The sequence below is a fragment of the Ips typographus genome, unplaced genomic scaffold (assembly GCF_016097725.1).
Source record: "Ips typographus isolate SLU unplaced genomic scaffold, UJ_Ityp_2.0 IpsContig44, whole genome shotgun sequence".
Taxonomy (NCBI): domain Eukaryota; kingdom Metazoa; phylum Arthropoda; class Insecta; order Coleoptera; family Curculionidae; genus Ips; species Ips typographus.
The window spans coordinates 479465-498356 of NW_028098575.1; the positions used below are offsets into that span (position 1 = coordinate 479465).

The 18892-nt window shown below is 40.2% G+C and overlaps 2 protein-coding genes and 1 long non-coding RNA gene across 7 annotated transcripts; 2 read left to right on the forward strand and 1 right to left on the reverse strand.

Moving 5' to 3' along the window:
• The first annotated feature begins 963 nt into the window (after window positions 1–963).
• On the forward strand, window positions 964–7250 carry LOC145739790 (uncharacterized). Of its 3 annotated transcripts, none has more exons than XM_081995163.1 (10): window positions 964–1011; window positions 1068–2857; window positions 2917–3029; window positions 3175–3235; window positions 3286–3401; window positions 3456–3656; window positions 3724–3764; window positions 3849–3944; window positions 3997–4091; window positions 4144–7250. In XM_081995163.1, the coding sequence occupies exons 6-9, from the start codon at window positions 3559–3561 to the stop codon at window positions 4086–4088; spliced, it is 327 nt and encodes a 108-aa protein (XP_081851289.1). In that variant the 5' UTR covers window positions 964–1011; window positions 1068–2857; window positions 2917–3029; window positions 3175–3235; window positions 3286–3401; window positions 3456–3558; the 3' UTR covers window positions 4089–4091; window positions 4144–7250. The 3 variants fall into 3 exon arrangements, with proteins under 3 accessions (XP_081851289.1, XP_081851290.1, XP_081851291.1); XM_081995164.1 differs by having other exon boundaries at window positions 7003–7250; XM_081995165.1 differs by lacking the exons at window positions 964–1011; window positions 3997–4091 and having other exon boundaries at window positions 2416–2857; window positions 7003–7250.
• LOC145739789 (uncharacterized) lies at window positions 6971–11850 on the forward strand. 3 transcript variants are annotated; one of them, XM_081995162.1, is made up of 6 exons: window positions 6971–8488; window positions 8612–8771; window positions 8819–9201; window positions 9438–9765; window positions 9827–10164; window positions 10221–11850. In XM_081995162.1, the coding sequence occupies exons 1-3, from the start codon at window positions 8297–8299 to the stop codon at window positions 8854–8856; spliced, it is 390 nt and encodes a 129-aa protein (XP_081851288.1). In that variant the 5' UTR covers window positions 6971–8296; the 3' UTR covers window positions 8857–9201; window positions 9438–9765; window positions 9827–10164; window positions 10221–11850. The 3 variants fall into 3 exon arrangements, with proteins under 3 accessions (XP_081851288.1, XP_081851287.1, XP_081851286.1); XM_081995161.1 differs by having other exon boundaries at window positions 9438–9724; XM_081995160.1 differs by having other exon boundaries at window positions 9438–9724; window positions 9867–10164.
• Window positions 11851–15932: 4082 nt separating this feature from the next.
• On the reverse strand, window positions 15933–16381 carry LOC145739781 (uncharacterized). Its single transcript, XR_014181206.1, has 2 exons — window positions 16252–16381; window positions 15933–16069 (listed from the first exon to the last, which is right to left on the reverse strand). It is a non-coding gene; the product is annotated as an uncharacterized LOC145739781 (long non-coding RNA).
• Window positions 16382–18892: the final 2511 nt, after the last annotated feature.

Below are 18892 nucleotides of genomic sequence, written 5' to 3' on the forward strand. Positions count from 1 at the left end.
CAAAATTGGAGACCAGCGTAAAATGCGGGGATTTATGTCTTTTTTCGAAAGGCTAACTGCAGACTGTTACAATCAGTAACTATTTAAATTTAATACGTTTTAAATAAATCCTAAATCGTTCTACAGAATAAACTATTGCCAACATCTCTAGTTCAAAACTGTGATACTTTGATTCTGCACTGCTAGTTCTTTTACTAAAATAAAATACCGGATGAAAAATGTTATCACACTGTTTTTGAAGTAATACTGAACCAAAGCCGACTGCACTGGCATCACAATGCAGTTCGGTTTCTAACTTAGGAGAGTAAATCATTAGTAAAGGAGAATTGCATAATATTTTTTTAAGCTCTTCAAATGCGGTTAATTGTATTTCAGAAAATTGAGAAAGAGATCTTTTATCATAATTATTAGAATTAGACCCGTTCAACAAATCGTATAGAGGCTTAGCTACAGCAGAAATGTTTGGAAGGAATCTCCTGAAATATGACGATAATCCTAAAAATCTCTGAACACATTTTAAAGTAGTACGTATAGGAAAAGAGTGTTTTTGTTTGTTTGGTGTAACATAATTATCCGAGATGACATAACCTAAATAAATAATTTCACGCTTCAGAAACGAGGACTTCTCTAATCGTAAGGTAAGTTTATTCCTAACTAACACGTCATTCCTAACTTTTTTTTCTTCAATAGGTACTGTGGCAATAATAATATCGTCTATGTAAATTGCTTTTGATTTTGTTCCAATAACTGTTGAAAAGCGGTGTTAATAAATCTCATAAGCATAGCAGAATAATTTTTTAACCCGAAAGGCATTTTTAAGTATTCGTATTGCCCAAACGGTGTCACAGAACTAGTAAACTTCACTGACTCTTCATTAATAGATATATGGTGGAATGCATCCTTTAAATCCAATTTAGTAAAGTACTTCTTGTCTCTTAAAGTTTCAATTTGATCATCAATATTGTCACGTTTGGGGGGTAGCGCAGGAAGAGAAACAACAACGTAGTACAAGTATGTCTCCTTTATTTTTATTCTCAAGACGATGCTTAACCAAATCTTACCCCCAGATTACGAGGGCCGCTAGTACCGCCACAGGCGGGACGCCCATGGAACACTCTCTACGAGGGGGTGCGCGGGGGTGTGTGTGTGTGTGGGTGTGCGTAAGGCCTTCTGATGTGCCGCCAAGCGGAACCCGCTCGATACGAGCAGGGAACCCCTGTAACCGACAAGCCCGAAGGATTTACTTTATGCACAGCAAGCCCCCTTTGAAGTGTCGCCAAGCGAAACCCGCTCGATACGAGCAGGGAACCCCTATGATCGACACTTCCTAAAGGACCTACTTTAGGTACTGAAAGGGTCAAGAGTCCCGACGGTCACCACTGGGTTGCGCAAGGACTCAAGTCTGTTCAGCCTGGATTTCCAAGAAGGTATCGAGCCGTCCGGGCACTAGAAAGTTCGGACTGATGCTCGATAGACCGACCCAGAGACCAGTGATCTTCGATGGCTTGAGACGCTGGTTAAATACTCATCTCATGACCTTAATTTGCCGGTCTCGCTGATTCGGCAGTGAACTGGGGGAGACCGGGGCCAGGCTAGGCAACGGAACATGGTGCAACTTCTGATATTCGTGACATCTCCCCCCTCTGAAGAGTGTTCGCCCCGGACACTTAACCCTAACTTAACCAAATAACCTACATGCTCCATGGCTTTATTTACAATGACATTTACAACGTACGACCAATCGTCACTTATATCTTATCACGCTCCCCTTGTGATTCTCCTGGAAGCTGTTGCTCCTTCCTTGAGGGCGGCCTTACGCGGCTTCGTTTTGCTTATCTGTGCGCCAGAGCACCCGTTACTCAGTTCGCGGGTGGTGGCGCCATCTACTGACTTTCCACGTCCGCTTAGAAGTGCTCGGGATGGTCGCTTGTCCCGTGACTTCCTAGGTTGTGGTATCCTGGCGGTAGAGGGCGTGACGGTCGGTCAACCTATTTAAATATGTATATTGTAAGTTTATGTTTTATTGTTTATACTTAATTGTTTAGACTATGTAAGCTTTATGAAATATACTTAGTTTGCACCCTACTTATGCAAAAAGTTACCCTTACAACTTATTTTATTGTTTAACTGGCCGTCGAAGTGTAAGAACAGAATAATGGAATCAAGTAAGTTCACTTTTTCCTCTATTCTCTATTTTTCTCTGTATCTTTTTCCCTTTCTTTTCCTTTTAGCTTCGCATTACCAAGGGTTCCCTTGCACCAGACGGCGGTTAAGGGCCCGGCTGCTCCGTCTCCTACACTTCGTCCGTTCCGACTTTCCACGAGTATGTCATTTTTAGATTGGAACTGCTATTTCACTTATTCTTTTCTCTTTTTTTTTTTCCTTTAAGGGAATCGCACCGGAAGTGTATATTTTTAAGGTACCGTTTGGTGACTGGCCCCCCAGCTACCCAGACACCCATGTGTTGCTTCGCGAGGGGTCGTTTTGCGGACAGATATGTCTGATTTCTTTTACCCCTCGCCTTCGGCGACCAGTTATACATCTGTATTATTAATGCTAAATATATCTATATCCTATCTAGTCGTTTGTTTGTTCTATGCTACGTTTGTGTGACTTGACTTATTGCTCGTTTGCTGTGCGCGCGTTTCCTGTCAGTTGTCGTTCTAATTGATGAGCCACACCTTCGGTCAACGTCTTGCCTAGTTCTGATGATTCGTCGATTTTCAACACGAAGGTTCTCGGTACCTGATGGCGTCCCTCTGCCGCCATGCTTGATATCTCTAAATTTTCCTGGCTTTCCTGTCTTAATCCTTCTGTTTCGGTGCTCTGACTGGGTGATTTGTGTTTTTTACGGGAGGTAAGGTAGTGTTTCAGCAGGCCGTATAATATGACGCCGATTATTATCCCTCCGATTAGCCACGTTGTCACGCCCAGCCAGTATTCCTGCGTGCCCCCCTCGGGTGCTTGGGGGGCCCCGTTTTCTGAGTGTGCTGTCTGTGCCAGTGCGAGTAATGTTGGTCTTCGTAATAGTAAGTAAATTACCGCTATTGACAAGACTATGTTCCACGTGAACATGAAGGAGTGGTTGCCCTGGTGTATTTCCACGTGGGCGAGGTGTTCCTGTTTTTCCCATTCGATGTCCATGTTTAACCTTACTTCTTTTTCCGAGGTTAGGTTGAAATGTGGCAGGTTTGTGGTCCAGTTACTGTTTAGGCATTCTGATAGGTTATGAAAGGTAGGTAAAAATGCCTGGTTATCTGATGGTTTTAACACGAACGTTTTTAGGTTCGTCCATGCGGCCGGTAGTATGTGCCGTATGGAAGCTGGATTTTCTTCGTCTTTGCAAGGAAATCGTTTTTGGATGACAACGTCCCTGTCTACTAATAGCTGGCATTTGCATGGTAAGTTTATTTTTAATGCTCCTGGCAGTTTTAACATTTCCTCTCCGAGTTTAGTGGTGCTTTTAGGGCAGCTGATTGTCGTGTTGGCTTTTGGGTGTGTGATTAGGAATTCCTCGGACCCTGTTTCAGATATGATCATTAGGTTTGACTGGTGGCAATGCATAGGGCAATGTTCCGCTATATCTTCCACTGTGGATCCATGAAACAGTTTTCGAGCGCACGAAGGGCCTTGTGTTTGGTCACCCGAGAACCTTGGTAAGTAGCACAGCCTATCTTGAAATGGTTTGCATTTGTGTAGTGCAATGCCTGTGATTTCTTTTAGGACCGTGGTCCCCTGGTTATTTGCTACGGCCATCATCAGTGGTGAGTGCTTTAATGTGCATGTCTGACCCTGCCATGCGAATGGGTTTGTCTGGAGTTGGAATAGCTGCCACTGGTGATTTTTAGTTACTGTTGGTACCTTGATGTGTACCACCAGCTGTTCTCTGGAGAAGGTGCACTCGCTTATTGGTATCCGGAAGTATGATGCTAAGCTGGATACAGGTATGGCTAAATCGATGTTGTCTTTTCCTATCTCGTTTTTTATTTTATTTAGATCGCTCCTTAATGTCTCAGGTTGAATTAGTGACAGTGGTATATGTTTATGCCTACATTCTTGTATTGCGGATTGGCTCCGCATTCTTCTAATTAGTAAGATCATTTTCCTTGCCATCCCCAGATTTGCTTGTATGTTTGCCTCCAGAGATCCTGTTGCTAATTCCCTTCCTGCTATTTCCCTTTTCCGAACCTCGTTTAGGAATTCCTCTAATATGTGCACCCTACTTTCTGTTGTCTTGATTGCCCTGTTGGTTTCTTCCTGGCAGCGTTTTTGTTCTTCAGAATGTGTGCTGATCAATTTCAGCGTATTGCTCATAGTACCATGTAGGGCATTTATATGTGCTTCCAGTTTGCCTTCTTCCATGGACATTGAGTCAAGTTTTTCCTGGGTTGCTACCCCGCAGCAGTAATTTAGCCCGTCCGCGATGAATCCTAGTGAGAACGTTCGTTTCTGACGTTTTGTCTTTCCAGACTCTGACCACTCCGGGTACCAGGCCGCTTTGTATTTGTCCATTTCCACATCTATTGCCTTTTCTAATTCCTCCAAGTGTTTTTTCGCCCTGCAGTATATGTGTTGGGCCTTGCTCTCGCAATTATCTGCCTGTCTGAACCCTGGTTCTGTACTTAGTTTAGGTTCTAACCATGGGATGACGTAAGTCAATGGAATAGTGCCCTCATAAAGTATTGTTTCAGGTAGTGTTTTCCATGTTGCCCCAGCTGATACTTCCACATGCTGTGTGTCCGACGTGCCGGGCCTACAAGAATTGTTTTTATTACTGACTCCGTTCCATGTAGGCCGACCGACTTGTGCTAGTCATTGTTCCTCTTCCTTGCACTCTACGTCCGAATCCCCCTCGGATATGTCCCCCAACGTCCATTCGTCATAGAATGGTAAAATCCTCCCTATGTGTACTATATCCGTTTTCTTTTTTCCATTCTCTTGTTTTACTTCGTAGTTAACCTCACTGAGTTTCTTTATTATTCTGTAGGGTCCGAACCATCGTAGCAGCAGTTTCTCGCTCTTTCCCACCTTTCTGATTGGGATGAATATTTTCACCCTATCTCCTACCTCAAATTCACCATTTCTGTGGTATTTATCATAAATGTCTTTGTCCTTCTCCTGTTTTTTGTTGATATTTTCTACCGCAATTGCCCTTAACAGTAAAGCTTTTTCTCTTAATTCGTTCGTGTTCGATTCGTCCTCAGTTTCTAAAAGGGTGGCGTCTAGTGGGAGTGTGGGGTTTCTTGCGAATATTAGTTGAAATGGGCTGAAACGTGTCGTCTCCTGTTTGGCCGTATTGTAAGCAAATGTCACGAAAGGCAGATAAGTGCACCAATCTGTCTGCTCTGTGTTGCAGTATAGTGACAGCATGTCCGCCAACGTTTTGTTTAAGCGTTCAGTTAGGCCGTTGCACGAAGGGTGGTATGCCGTTGTAAAAGTGCTTTTCAGACCCATGATCTGTTGTAATTCCTGCACTAGTTCGGATTGAAATACCTTGCCTCTATCGCTGAGGATGCTTCTAGGAACGCCGTGAATTAGTATTACCCGTTCCAATAAGAATTTTGCCACAGGTCCTGCCTTCCCGTTAGGCAGGGCCGCCGTGATGGCGTATCTTGACGCGTAGTCTGTCACTACTACTATCGTTGTCTTGCCTTGGTTACTCTTCCGGAATGGTCCCAGTAGGTCTATCCCTACTTTATCAAATACCTTGCCCACTTTTATTGGCTGGAGTAAGCCCAATGGCTTATCATTTGTTGGCCCTTTTCTCGCCTGGCAGTCCCTACAACCTTTAACGTAATTTCTGACGTCCTTAGTCATAGAATCCCAATAGTATTTGGGAATAAGTCTACTTAGAGTTTTTGTTACCCCCATGTGTCCGCTGGTAGGTGCGTTATGAGCCTCCCACAAAATTTCCTCCCTAAGTGACCGGGGGATCACGAGTGCGTGTTCCAGTCCTTCCTTAGTTTGTGTTGCTCTATACAGAACGCCCTCCTTCAGCCTAAAATTCTTTACTTTTCGCCGTGTTAGTGCGTCAACGTTTGTTGATTCGGGGTTGCTTATTGCTGTTTTTAATTCCAGTATGGCCTTATCCTTATTTTGTAATTCTCCTATGTCTAACGTTGATATCGTGAAGGTGGGTATATCGTCCAATTCATCTAATTCGGCTTCGCTCCATCCTGCCACCGGGTTCCGTGATAGACAGTCCGCATCTTGGTGCTTACTGCCTTTTTTGTAGACTACCGTGTAGTCAAATTCTGCCAACTTGAGAGCCCAACGTGCTAATCTTCTCGAGTGATCTTTCACATTGTGTATCCAGCATAATGCGTGGTGATCTGTTACGATTTTTACAGGGTGTCCATAAATTAGATGCCTTAGGTAGGTCATTCCCCAGACTGCTGCTAATAGCTCCAGCTCGCTGATCGAATAGTTCCTCTCTGCTTTTGACAAGGCCCGGCTTATATATGCAATCGGGTGGTCTTGACCGTCACTGCCTTCTTGGAGCAGAATTGCCCCTATTCCCTCTATACAGGCGTCCGTGTGCATTGTACATCCTACATTCGGATTGTAATGTTTCAACACTGGGGATGACGTCAGTTTTTCTTTCAGCAGCTCAAATGCTTTCACTTGATCTTCACCCCAGCAGAACTTGTTCTTTTTTGTGGCCTCATGTAAGGGCCGTGCCAATACCGCGTAATCCTTTATAAATTTCCTATAGAAATTGCATAATCCTAAAAAGCTTTGTAGGTCCTTTGTTTTCTTGGGTATGGGGAATTGCTTAATTCCTGCCAATTTTTCTTCCTCTGGGCTTATTCCTTCCTTGCTGACTGTGTAGCCTAAGATCCTTATTTTTTCCTGTAGATATTCGCATTTACTCGGTTTTAAGGTCAGATTGGCTTCTCTCATTTTCTGAAATACTTTTTGTAATTTTGCTAAGTGTTCCTCTAAGTTCTCTGAATAAATAATAATATCATCTAGGTAAATTAGTATGTCCTTCCATTTTAGGTCCCTAAATATTCTATCTGCAAGTTGTTGGAAGGTTGCTGGTGCATTGCATAGACCAAAGCTTAATACGTTGAATTCGTATGATCCATGTCCCTGTGCCGTGAAGGCCGTGTATTGTTTGGATGACTCCTCTATAGGTATCTGCCAGTAACCCGAAAACATGTCCAAAGTCGTGAAGTACTTGGCATTCCCCATGTAAGTGAGAATGTCATCGATTTGTGGTATCGGGTAACATGACTTTTTGGTGACCGGGTTTATAGTTCTTTTGTAGTCCACGCAGAACCTTGTGGTGCCATCCTTCTTCTTCACCAGTACAACGGGGCTCGCCCATGGCGAGTGACATGGTCTTATTACCCCGCAATCGAGCATTTCTTTTATTTGTGTGTCAATGATTTCTCGCTCGGATTGTGAGACTCTATAAGGGCGGCATTTTACTGGTTTGTCTTCTGTCACTTCTATTTTGTGCTCTATAAGATGTGTTTTGCCCATAAATTTTGGTGACTTGCAGAACACATCCTCATATTCAACCAGTAGATCCTCTAGTTCCCTTTTGAACTGCTCATCCCTAATGTGGTCCAGTTTATGATCTTCTAATGTCACCACTTCTTCGTCTACTCTCTGAGTTGTACAGAGTGCTGTTGTGCTTAAACCACTGGGCTCTTCTAGTCGTGCCACCGTTGTGTCTTTGTAGATAACCCTTCTGGTTGGCCCTAAGTTCTTGAGGGTCAGTAAAATAGAGTCTTCGGCTCTTTCTAGGTTGCACAGTAGGTTGTTGCGTACCAGCCATCCCTCATTTTGTACTACCAACATTTCTGTAGACAAGGGTATTTCCGGTGATGTTTTGATGGTTTTTTCCTCTCCTGGCTTCAGGGTGTAATCTTCATTTGCCTTCAACTTAATTATCCCGTGGTCATCGTTTTCTATGTAGTTTGGCAGGGTGTTCCAGGAGCTGGTTTCTTGTGTCTTGACTTTTCTTGGTCGGGGTTCTCTATTTTTTGAAACCAGCACCGTCACACTTGTCTCCTTGAATGTCTCATACAGAAGGTCTTTAAGTTTTTTCCAATCTGACTCGCTGTTTGCGGATGTCAATCTAGGTATAGCTACCTTACTTATTTTATTTTGTACTGCCCAATCTTTCAATTTCCTACAGCACTGTTGTAGTGTATGAGTAGAGATATATTCGTTCCCTTCTTCTTTTAATATCATCTGTAGGGTATGTCTGTTTTTCTTAAACAAACTGACCACGCTCCCTACGGGTAGTTTTTCTGTGTTGTGGTCTGCCAAATGGTCCCTGATGGCTTTTCCTACTCCCCTATCTCTACTGGGAGCCGAAGAGACTGCAACGGCCCATGCAGTGCTGCTCGGGAGATTGAAGATGGACCCCGGCATTTCCTGGACCACCTCTGTCCAGTTTCGAGCTATGGCTGGTTTTTTGGGTGCGGAATTTCGCTTTCCCCCGAGCGTTAATACCAAGTCCCGATTTAGGGTAAGTGTGTTAGATATTAAGCAAATTGATGCCTGCATTTCCCTTAAGAATTCCACGCCCAAAATGAGGGGTTGTGGTGTATTCTCTAATATTGTTGCTCTAATTTCTAATTTTTTCATGTAGTTTCCTCTGAGCTCCAGTGATGCCATTGTTTCGCCTAGACTTTTTAATTTCTGGCCGCCTGCTGTTACCAGCAACGTGGGTGGGTTTCTGGTTCTACGTTTCTTGTCCACTAGGAGATGGCTTATCACGTTTAGTTCTGCGCCCGTGTCGATGATCGCTGGTACGTAACAGTCATTTACAACTGTATTAATATACAGTATTTTGTAGCACGTCGGGCCCCGAGTGGAGAGGGTGACGGGGCTTAGTTTTGCCACCCCCTGGAGTTTGGGTGTTGCTGTCTACTTCTGCACACAGCAGCAAAGTGGCCTATTTTGCCGCAATTGTAGCATCTAGGCCTATTATCGTAAGTTCTGGTGGCCTGGTGCTGTCTTCCGGGATTACCAGCCTGGGGAGTGCCATAGACTCTCCTGGGCGGTGGAGGGGTTCTGTCCTGGCGGGCATTGTAAAAGGGCGGCTGTCTTTGATCTGTTGGCCCATAGTCTTTCCTAGGCGGCGGCGGGGTTCTGTACGAGCGTGTATTGCCAAATGGAGGTTGTCTCTGTGCTATTGGCCCATAGGCCCCTTCTTCTGTCTGACGCTGTGGTCTAAAGGTAAGTGGCGCTGAGCACTCTTCAGGGGCGTTATCTATAGTAGCGCAAAGTTTTTTGACCTCGTCCAAATTTCTGGGTGGGTTATTGGGAAAATTCGTCAGCCAATAATATTTGGCTTTTGGTATGTCTCTCAACCCATTCTGAAAAATATCTAGGAATTCGTCGAGGTCCAGGTTTTCCCTGTATTCCTCGTATAGTACCCGTAGATCGTAAAAGAAATTCTTTGTCTGTTCTAGGTCCCTCTGTTTCCTCTGTTTCACTTTTGCCAGCAGATGGCGACTGTGGTTACCGTCGCCAAATTCTGTTTTAAATGCCTGACAGATGTGTAGCCAATTGCTTTCGGGGTTTGCTGCCTTATACTCTCTGTACCAAATGTTTGCAGCCCCCTGCAGGTACGAATGGAAATACAGAATTTTTAGGGCATCGTTCCAACTATTTGCCACCGCTGTTCGTTCATACGTTCCGATAAAATGGGGTGCCGAATCGCTACCAGGGTTGAACGTCGGTGGGCTGATAAACTGAGGTAATGCGGGTGTTTTTTCCCCTGCCTCTACAGCCGAAATGGTAATGTCCGCCATTTCCCTTGATCTCCTGATGCCTTCAACTGGTTTATCTCTTTTTTCAGGTTGTACCTGTGTTCCTGCCTCTATTACTGTCTTTTCCAGATCGTTTTCTGGTTCTTGTGGCTGCTCGATGTCTTCCCTTCTTGTATTTACAAGCGTAAGGGTTAGGTAATCTGTCCCTGGCAACCAAGGGTCTCCTACGCTTGAACTCCTGTGCCTTGGTTGAAAGGGGCTGCTAGGATTTGCTGATCTCAAGTTGTACGCTTTTCTCATTCCTGTTAGGGCGTACGCTTGGTTTGGCCACAGATATGGAGATCAGTAGCCCCGGGATTCAACAAGGCGCCTCCACCATGTCACGTTTGGGGGGTAGCGCAGGAAGAGAAACAACAACGTAGTACAAGTATGTCTCCTTTATTTTTATTCTCAAGACGATGCTTAACCAAATCTTACCCCCAGATTACGAGGGCCGCTAGTACCGCCACAGGCGGGACGCCCATGGAACACTCTCTACGAGGGGGTGCGCGGGGGTGTGTGTGTGTGTGGGTGTGCGTAAGGCCTTCTGATGTGCCGCCAAGCGGAACCCGCTCGATACGAGCAGGGAACCCCTGTAACCGACAAGCCCGAAGGATTTACTTTATGCACAGCAAGCCCCCTTTGAAGTGTCGCCAAGCGAAACCCGCTCGATACGAGCAGGGAACCCCTATGATCGACACTTCCTAAAGGACCTACTTTAGGTACTGAAAGGGTCAAGAGTCCCGACGGTCACCACTGGGTTGCGCAAGGACTCAAGTCTGTTCAGCCTGGATTTCCAAGAAGGTATTGAGCCGTCCGGGCACTAGAAAGTTCGGACTGATGCTCGATAGACCGACCCAGAGACCAGTGATCTTCGATGGCTTGAGACGCTGGTTAAATACTCATCTCATGACCTTAATTTGCCGGTCTCGCTGATTCGGCAGTGAACTGGGGGAGACCGGGGCCAGGCTAGGCAACGGAACATGGTGCAACTTCTGATATTCGTGACAATATTAGGAATCGAAAAGTTATATAAAGGTATATACTTTATATAACTTTCCGTATAATCATAAAATGTATTGATAAGGTTGTCTTGAAACAATCATTTTTTATGCGCTCAAACTAGAGACCCTCAAATTGGGTTGAGGGATTTGCGAGGTGCTGGAGTTTTGAAATGATGATACATATTGTCAATTGTATCACGTATATTACATTTAATCACACGTAGTGATTCTTGAGCAATAGGTAAGGTAAACTAGAGTAGGGTGGCTGAGTAAAGTGCTAGAACCTTAGCAGGGTCAGAGATAAGTTGTCTTATAGCAAGAGTTCCTTCAAAGTGAAGAATAAGGAATAATAAAGTAATTTAGTTTTTAATAAAGTGAAGGATTGGATTGATTTGTGATAAAGGGTAAAATATAGATAGGTTGCAAATAGCAAAAGTACCTTTCAAAGTGAAGTATTTGGGGTTTGTTTTGGTTGACCGTCTAATTGGGACAGCGTTACTTGTTAGGGGTTTGAGAGCTTGTTTTAGAGAGTATATAATACTTATACTGTTATAAAGTGTACGGGCAGTCTCTAATGAGTAAGTTTGGGGCCACTTGTGAAGTAATGACATCCTTTTTAAAGTGTCTAACTATTCTTGAGCGGCGTTTGATTTGTTATATCTCAACTCACCATCAAACACGTGGATGCTTTTTGTCAAATCTGGCAAAATATGGTAGTTAGGCAGACCTTAGACTCACCTTGCTGATTTTTGTTTGTCAATTGTTGAATAAAAACGGCATTTTGGGTCAATAATGCGTTTATTGTTGACATAAATTGTTGTGTGTCTGTCTGTTGTAGTGGCGGAGCCTTGGGAGTCGTCACAGCCTCACAAAACTGTTCAAAAACCTCGGCATTAACCTCAGTTACATGGTCACTCTCGATGTTCGGATTTTTCAGATCCATAATAATAAATTTCATAAACTACACTTATCTGTACGTTCTAAACTCTAAAACAAAGCACTCGATCCCACAACTGAAACTGTAAAACTTAAGATGGCCATAAAATTTAGGGATAAACATAAAAGAACCATATATTACTTTTCTTTCCCTAACCTAATTCATTGAATCCTCTTCTTCTTTTCTTTATTTAAAAGCCCATCCCTATGTCACAAACGTCAATTTAGTAGTAATGTGCATCGGTTTACAAATGAACATTAAAATTTATGTTTTTTTTTTCTAAGAAAAAATATATGGATTTACTAGAATCATTTTTATATGCTTTTGGAAAGACTACCAAAAATAAGTTATGAAAATAAGTAATAATCGATTTTTAACTGTCTTACTTATTTTACATGTCAAAGTTTGGCAGCACCTGCATATTTGATTTGTTGTAAGAAATTTAGTTATAAAACTTAGTTTAGGTAAGATAACAAAAATAAAACTAAAAATTAAAGAAGTATAAATAAATTGCAGAATACCAAAATTATAATACTAACCTCAAAAGCTCGTAACGTTTGCGCCCAAGTTCGCGCCTTAGCCAGGCAAACAGTGTAAAAATAAAATACAACAAGGCCATTGTCCATATATTTTTCTTGTAAAAGTTATTAAAATGAATGTTGCCGCTTTTCTGAGCAAAAAGGTGATTTAAGGTAAGCAATATTACATAAAACTATAGAAATGTTAATATAACGTTTCCCTACTTATTTTTTATTTATTTTAATTACTGATTTTATCTTATCAATCATTATCAGTGTGTTAATAATACATTTAGGGAAGACAAATTGATACATTTTGCCATAGGTACTTTATTCTTATAAATTATCGAAAATTGGTCAAAGAATGATCGGGGATCCGGTAAACATAACCTGAAACTTTTACGAACATCCCCGGCTTGATTCTCAGGCTCGGGAAATTCAGGAATCGGAAAAATCACCTCTATACCAGGTGATTAATTTTTCCCTCATGGTAATTTTTAATAATATCCCTAATATTGTTAGTAGTTACGGTGCCCACCCAGTAACCAGCATAGTCAGCAAGGTTAGCATAATGAAGTCGCTGACGAATATAAAAGATGTACCGTAGCTCGACTAAAGCACCGAACTCTGGGGTTTTCCCGAGAGGGAGGTCACTGACTGATCTCTGGGTTAGTCTGGGTACGCCTCTTGTGTAACGAAACGTGGAACATTAGGTGACCAAGTGCCACATCCGAGTATCAGCACTAGCAAAGAAAATAGTGTGGGCGTGCAGCAAGAGTTGCCGTACCTACTTACCTCCCTTTGCTAGTACCACAACGTCTTTACCGGCCCGGTGAATGCCTTCGGACAAGAGTCTAAGGTTCATTCATCCCTGTTAAAGCGTTTGCCCCCCGCGATCTCTGTATGTTTTAGTACAATAAAGCGAGTTACCAATGGACCAAGTATTCTTCCCTCTGAGCTACCCCTTAACGTGACAATATAATATTTAAGATGTACATCTATTAATTTTTTCAAGTAACGTATGAATTTAAAGGAAGGCCAACGAAAAGTTGTCTAATTATTTCACAAAAGGGCTCGAACATATTAGAATCTTCAAAATATAGATAATACGTTTTATTAGGTACCATTGCTTCTTTAACAAAATTGATTACGTCTTGATAAAAATTGTTTTTTGATAATTGTACGTGAATTTTTTTTAACTTACTTTTATGAAAGATGTGGGTTGTAAATTTGGATGGAGAGTGCAAAATATTATGCATAATAATTTGATTTGCTCCGTAATTTACAGCTGTTTCAGAAATTGGTATTACTACAATTGGATCTTGTTCGGCATTAGTGTGAATCGTATTATTATCATCATCGTCAGGCATTTTCAGCGGGTCATTATCCGGTTGTGCAATAATAGAAAATTGATCCATATCGCGATTCGTGTCAGGTTCAACGGTGTTGTCATACACCTCCTTAACAAACTTGTCTACATCAAAGTTATCAAGGTTTTCTGTTTCTTTAACATGAATCTGAATACGAGACAATGCATCTGCATTCGAATTAAGTTTTCCTTTTTTGTAAACTATGCTACAGTCAAATTCCTCTAATTTAATACGCCAGCGGAGTAATTTTGATGACGGATTTTTCAGGAAAAGTAACTATTGCAAAGGTTTGTGATCTGGGTGCCAATTCTAACTGCATTTCGACTTAGAAATGAATTTCGACGTCGAAATTCATTGATGACGTAGCAATTTCGATGGTTGGTGTGTTTTCTAGGGACTTTTACTTTCTTAGGTTAAGATGAATTTTCAAATAAGTTGGTAATGTTGAGTTGACAGTTGACTCTTGACAGTTGTTTTCATGTTTATTATGATTTATGAGTTTACTTTACGTGCTTCCTGAAGACTTTTGATTTTTCTGCATTACCTCGTGTATTAAATTTAGTTTTGAGTACGGCTTTTCAATTCGTTAATTATCTAATCGTGGAAGATATGGAACGTGAGGAAGAACGCAATCGAATGCGTTTATTCCGACGAACCAAAAGAGATGCACAAAATCCATCTTCTATCTCCGAGCAAGAGTTTGTGAAAAACTTTAGATTAAATAAGGAAGCATCTTTCGATATTATAAATATATTAGCTCTTCATATGGAACAAGGGACGCAAAGAAACAGGCTGCCTGTAATGTTAAGAGTAAGTAAAATTTTTTTAGAGCAGTACTGGAATAATTATCAGATTCATTTTATAGGTGTTAACAGTATTCCATTTTTTGGCTGTTGGAAGCTACCAGAGAAGCGTTGGTACCAACATATTGTCGTACTTGAGCCAAGCAATGGTTAGTCGTTGTATAAATGAGGTGATTAACATTAGAGACAAGTAACTATTTCTTTAATATTACAATTAGCAGAGACATAAATTGTTGCTTTATTTAGGTTTCTTAGAGAGCACCAAATGCCTGAAATCATAGGTATTGTGGATGGTACTCATGTGGCAATTACCATGCCACATGAGAATGAACATGTTTTTGTTAACAGAAAAGGCTATCATAGTCTTAATTGTCAACTCGTAAGTACTAAGAAATACACAAATTTCCATATTACCTTGAAAACTGTTTATGATTTGTAGGTTTGTGATGCAGAACTAAAAATTTTAAACGTAGTAGAAAGGTGGCCTGGTAGCACTCATGACGCTTTTATCTGGAGATCCAGTATTGTGGCTCAGATTATGAGAGGAAACTTTGAAAATATTAATGACAACAGCAAGATTATGTGTATGAATACAACATAGTCTTTGTTGATTGCTTTGGTGATTGCTTTTAGGAGATTCTGGTTATCCCTGTTTACCATGGTTGTTAGTGCCTGTTGCAAATGTTAATTCTCCACAAGAACAAAGGCTTAATCAAACATTCAAAGCATGCAGAAGTACTGTTGAAAGATGCATAGGGCTTCTCAAAGGCAGGTTTAGATGCTTACTAAAGGATAGAGTCCTTCGTTATTCTCCAGAAAAGGCTGCAAGAATCAAATACACAACATTGCCATTCACTACAGGGTAGCAAATCCAGATCCACAATGGGATGAAATAAACATAAGGCAAGGGTTGGTATTTCCACAAGTTCCGGCAGCTGCTGCAGACAATGTCTTAAGAAGATTGGGTCAGCAAACCCGGCGTTTATACAGTGTGACCCATTTAGAATGGAAACACCCCTATAAAATTTTAGGTTATTAACCGATTTCAATGATTTTTTTTTTTGAAATAATTAGGAATGAAATGTCTATTACGGGAGAAAATTTTAAATATTTATTTCAGTTTTCAGGTCATATTACGATACTTTTTCTTGATAGAAAATGGAGAATTTTTATTAGCGATTTTTTTATTGAAAAAATTACTACGCCACTGGATCTATAGTGCTTTCAAATAGCTGTGACCAAAATTAAAAAATTAATTTTTATTATTTTTTTTTTTTTAAATTAAATTAATCAATTAATAATTAATAATAAACAAGTAAAACATTTCTCTCTTCTTCTTTCTTCATTTTTCGGCAACAGTTGATGCAGGGTGTTCTTTTGTGACCGTTAGCTTAGAGGATTTTTGAATTTTAATTTGTCATAACTTTGTTATTAATGAATGGATTTTTATGAAATTTTGGTCACAGCTATTTGAAAGCACTATAGATCCAGTTTTTAAGTAATTTTTACTAAATAAAATGTTACTTAAAACATATCAAAAATGAACACAACAAAACTTACTCTTTGCCACTTGGCACTAGTTTTTTTAGGCCCTCCAACAGAGTTTAACTCTGTGGTCAACACTTCCCACAAAGCTGCCCTAATTTTTTTTCCATCAGGACCTAACAAATCAGAATTGTTATTATAATGTTCCATACTTTTGTATATTGAAATCTGTCCACATTTTATTAAATAACATGTTCAACAAAAGGTAAAAACATGTTAAAAATATGAAACACACTTGCAAACATGTTGATAAATAAAAAGTGAGAATATATTAATCATTTATATAGTATTTACATACCTAATAATTTGCTTTTCGCAAAGTCTGGATGTTCTTCCATAAAACATATAATAATTTCTTTTTGTGCCGCTGTTACTTTCAATTCAGACATTTTCGTTTTCTTTTCGAGGTGCACCACGCGAACAACGAATACAACATGGCCAAACCAAAAGCCGAAAGGGTTAAAAAGGTACGCTAAACCCAACAACAAAGGGCCATAAAATTCAAAATTCTAACCTTCAAATTTTCTTCTCCGATAGGTCCTTGAGATAAGACGGCACCTAATGCAAAATTGCTTGCGTCCGTCGTTAAATTAAAGGGTTTTTTGAAATCCTGATATTGCAAGATGGGTTCATTAATTAATAGATTTTTACAAGTTTCAAAACAAGTTACGAATTAATTATTGTGCTTGATGGTAGCACCCTTCTTTAAACATTTCGTTAATGGTTTAGTTAATTTCGCAAATTTATTAATAAAACGCCGATAGTAACCCAAAAGTCCTAAAAAACCTTTTAGTTGTTTTGTTGTTTTAGGAATAGGAAAATTCTTTATTTCTTAAGTTTTAGCCGGATTTGGTTTTACTCCCGATGGTGTTACTACATGACCTAAGTAAGCAACTTCACGTCTTAAAAACTCGCCTTTATCAAGTTGAATTTTGAAATTTGAGTCACTTAATCTCTGGAAAACGAGCTTGAGATTTTCTATGGGTTCTTGCAAGGATTTTGAGAATACAATTATATCGTCAAGATACACAAGACACTTTTCATTATTTATACTACGCAGTATGGAATCCGTGATGTGCTGAAAGGTTGCGGGCGCGTTTTTTAACCCGAAGGGCATTCTCAGGAACTCATAATGCCTATTTCCTGTATTCAACGCGGTTTTTTGAATATCACTTCCTTCCATTTCGATCTGATGGAAACCAGACGCAAGATCAATTGTTGAGAAAAACATTTGCCAAGCTTGTCTAAAATATCAGTTTTGTGGTAAGGGATATTTTTGTCAATCGTCTTTTCATTTAACTTGCGGTAATCAATAACCACTCGCCATTTTTGCTTTCCGGTAACATCCAACTTTTTTGGTATCACCCAAATTGGTGATAACCAAGGCGAATCCGAAGGCCTAATGATCTTTTGAACTAACATTTTCTTTATTTGGTTATTGTCTTCCTGTCTGTGAACAAAAGGGTATCGGTATGTTTTTGTGTAAACCGGTAACTCGTCGGTGGTTTTAATAGAGTGTTTAATCTTATTGGTGAAGGTTAACGGTGAATTCTCGTCATAAAAAATATCAGAATATTCTTTGCATAATTTTACAATGTGATATTTATCTTCCGAATTTAGATGATCGAGTCGGAGTTTTGATGTGTCCAATTTAGGTTCTGATGCCATGTTATCCTCGAAATTGTTTAAATCTATATTTTCAATTTTTGAGATATCGAAACTTAACTGTAATAGGTTCAGAGATATCAATTATCACTGGTGAAATGCCGCTATTTAAAACTGTGGTTAACGGATAACCATCTTTTGCAACTGTCAGCGATTCTGGAATTTCACAGCTGCTAATTTTTTGGTAAGGAACTATCACATTACTATTTGCAACCGTAGTTTTTATCTTAATTACTTGCTCCATGCGGAGACTTACAGTAATAAGACAATTTACAGAATTTGTTTGATGAAATTGAATTTGGATACTTGCAAAAGGGGTGACTAAACGTTATGTATTATAGTTAATGTTGGCTTGCAAATATTTTAAGTTATCTAATCCTAACAAACCGTCGAACGCATGATAAAATTTAAAAAGGTAGAACTTTAAATCTTGGTTATTTAGTAAATTAAATATTTTTGAAGTTGGGACCAATGCACTAAACCCGTGGTTTGATTTTTGGAAAACTGTACTTACTACGAACGGGTCGTAAGGTATTCGATCAGGATAAATTGTCTTTACTACGTCAGGATTCATACAGATCTAGTTGATCGTGAGTTAATGAGTATCTTTAAGTTATGTTCAGGGAATATTATATATGAAAACTCGCTGTTAGAATCTAGGTTGGTAATTAGATGGACATTGATCGTAGGTAGGGTCTAATTCGGTTTTGTATACTTCTTCAATGACTGGCATATTCCGGGGACGGAAGTTTGAAGAGCAAGGACCTAGTCTTGAACCGTAATTAGATCTGTTTGAATTGGAACCAAAGGATCGTTGTGTACATACGGACATAGGTGTCGGTTTACGTAATTGTTTCGAAGGGTCAGGTTTAAAAACATTCCTTGGCTGATTACCAAAGACTTGCGAATTTGTAAATAATCTTTGAGGTCGTGCATTAGTGTTAGGTGTGATATTAATTGGTTAAGACGGAAAAGATTGTCGGAATTGATTTTTTGAATTAAATCCGTTCGAAAAATTTGGGAAAAATGGTCTGACATTTTGTTGTGGGTAATATTACCCAAAAGGTTGCGACTGTCGGGGTTTCATCTGTTGCTAATGTTAATATTGCATTTTAACATTGTTTGTTGGATTACTTTGAAAATATCGTACATTACTTTCAAGTGTAACGTATTGAATAGCTTGCGCAAAGTCAATAGGCTTCATGCAACGGATGGTATTACCTAGGAGTTCTTTTAACCCAGATAAAAAAGCTGTTAAAGCCAATTTTTGGTTT

Bases quoted from the DNA above. Each gene is read 5' to 3' on its own strand.
- LOC145739789 (XM_081995162.1), top strand. From the start codon at position 8,297: ATGGCTTTTCCTACTCCCCTATCTCTACTGGGAGCCGAAGAGACTGCA. The intron at 8,489-8,611 runs GTAAGTGTGTTA...TTTTTCATGTAG, and splicing joins ATACCAAGTCCCGATTTAGG to TTTCCTCTGAGCTCCAGTGA. The intron at 8,772-8,818 runs GTACGTAACAGT...AGTATTTTGTAG, and splicing joins GCCCGTGTCGATGATCGCTG to CACGTCGGGCCCCGAGTGGA.
- LOC145739790 (XM_081995163.1), top strand. From the start codon at position 3,559: ATGCATAGGGCAATGTTCCGCTATATCTTCCACTGTGGATCCATGAAA. The intron at 3,657-3,723 runs GTAAGTAGCACA...GATTTCTTTTAG, and splicing joins TTGGTCACCCGAGAACCTTG to GACCGTGGTCCCCTGGTTAT. The intron at 3,945-3,996 runs GTATGGCTAAAT...TATTTTATTTAG, and splicing joins TGATGCTAAGCTGGATACAG to ATCGCTCCTTAATGTCTCAG.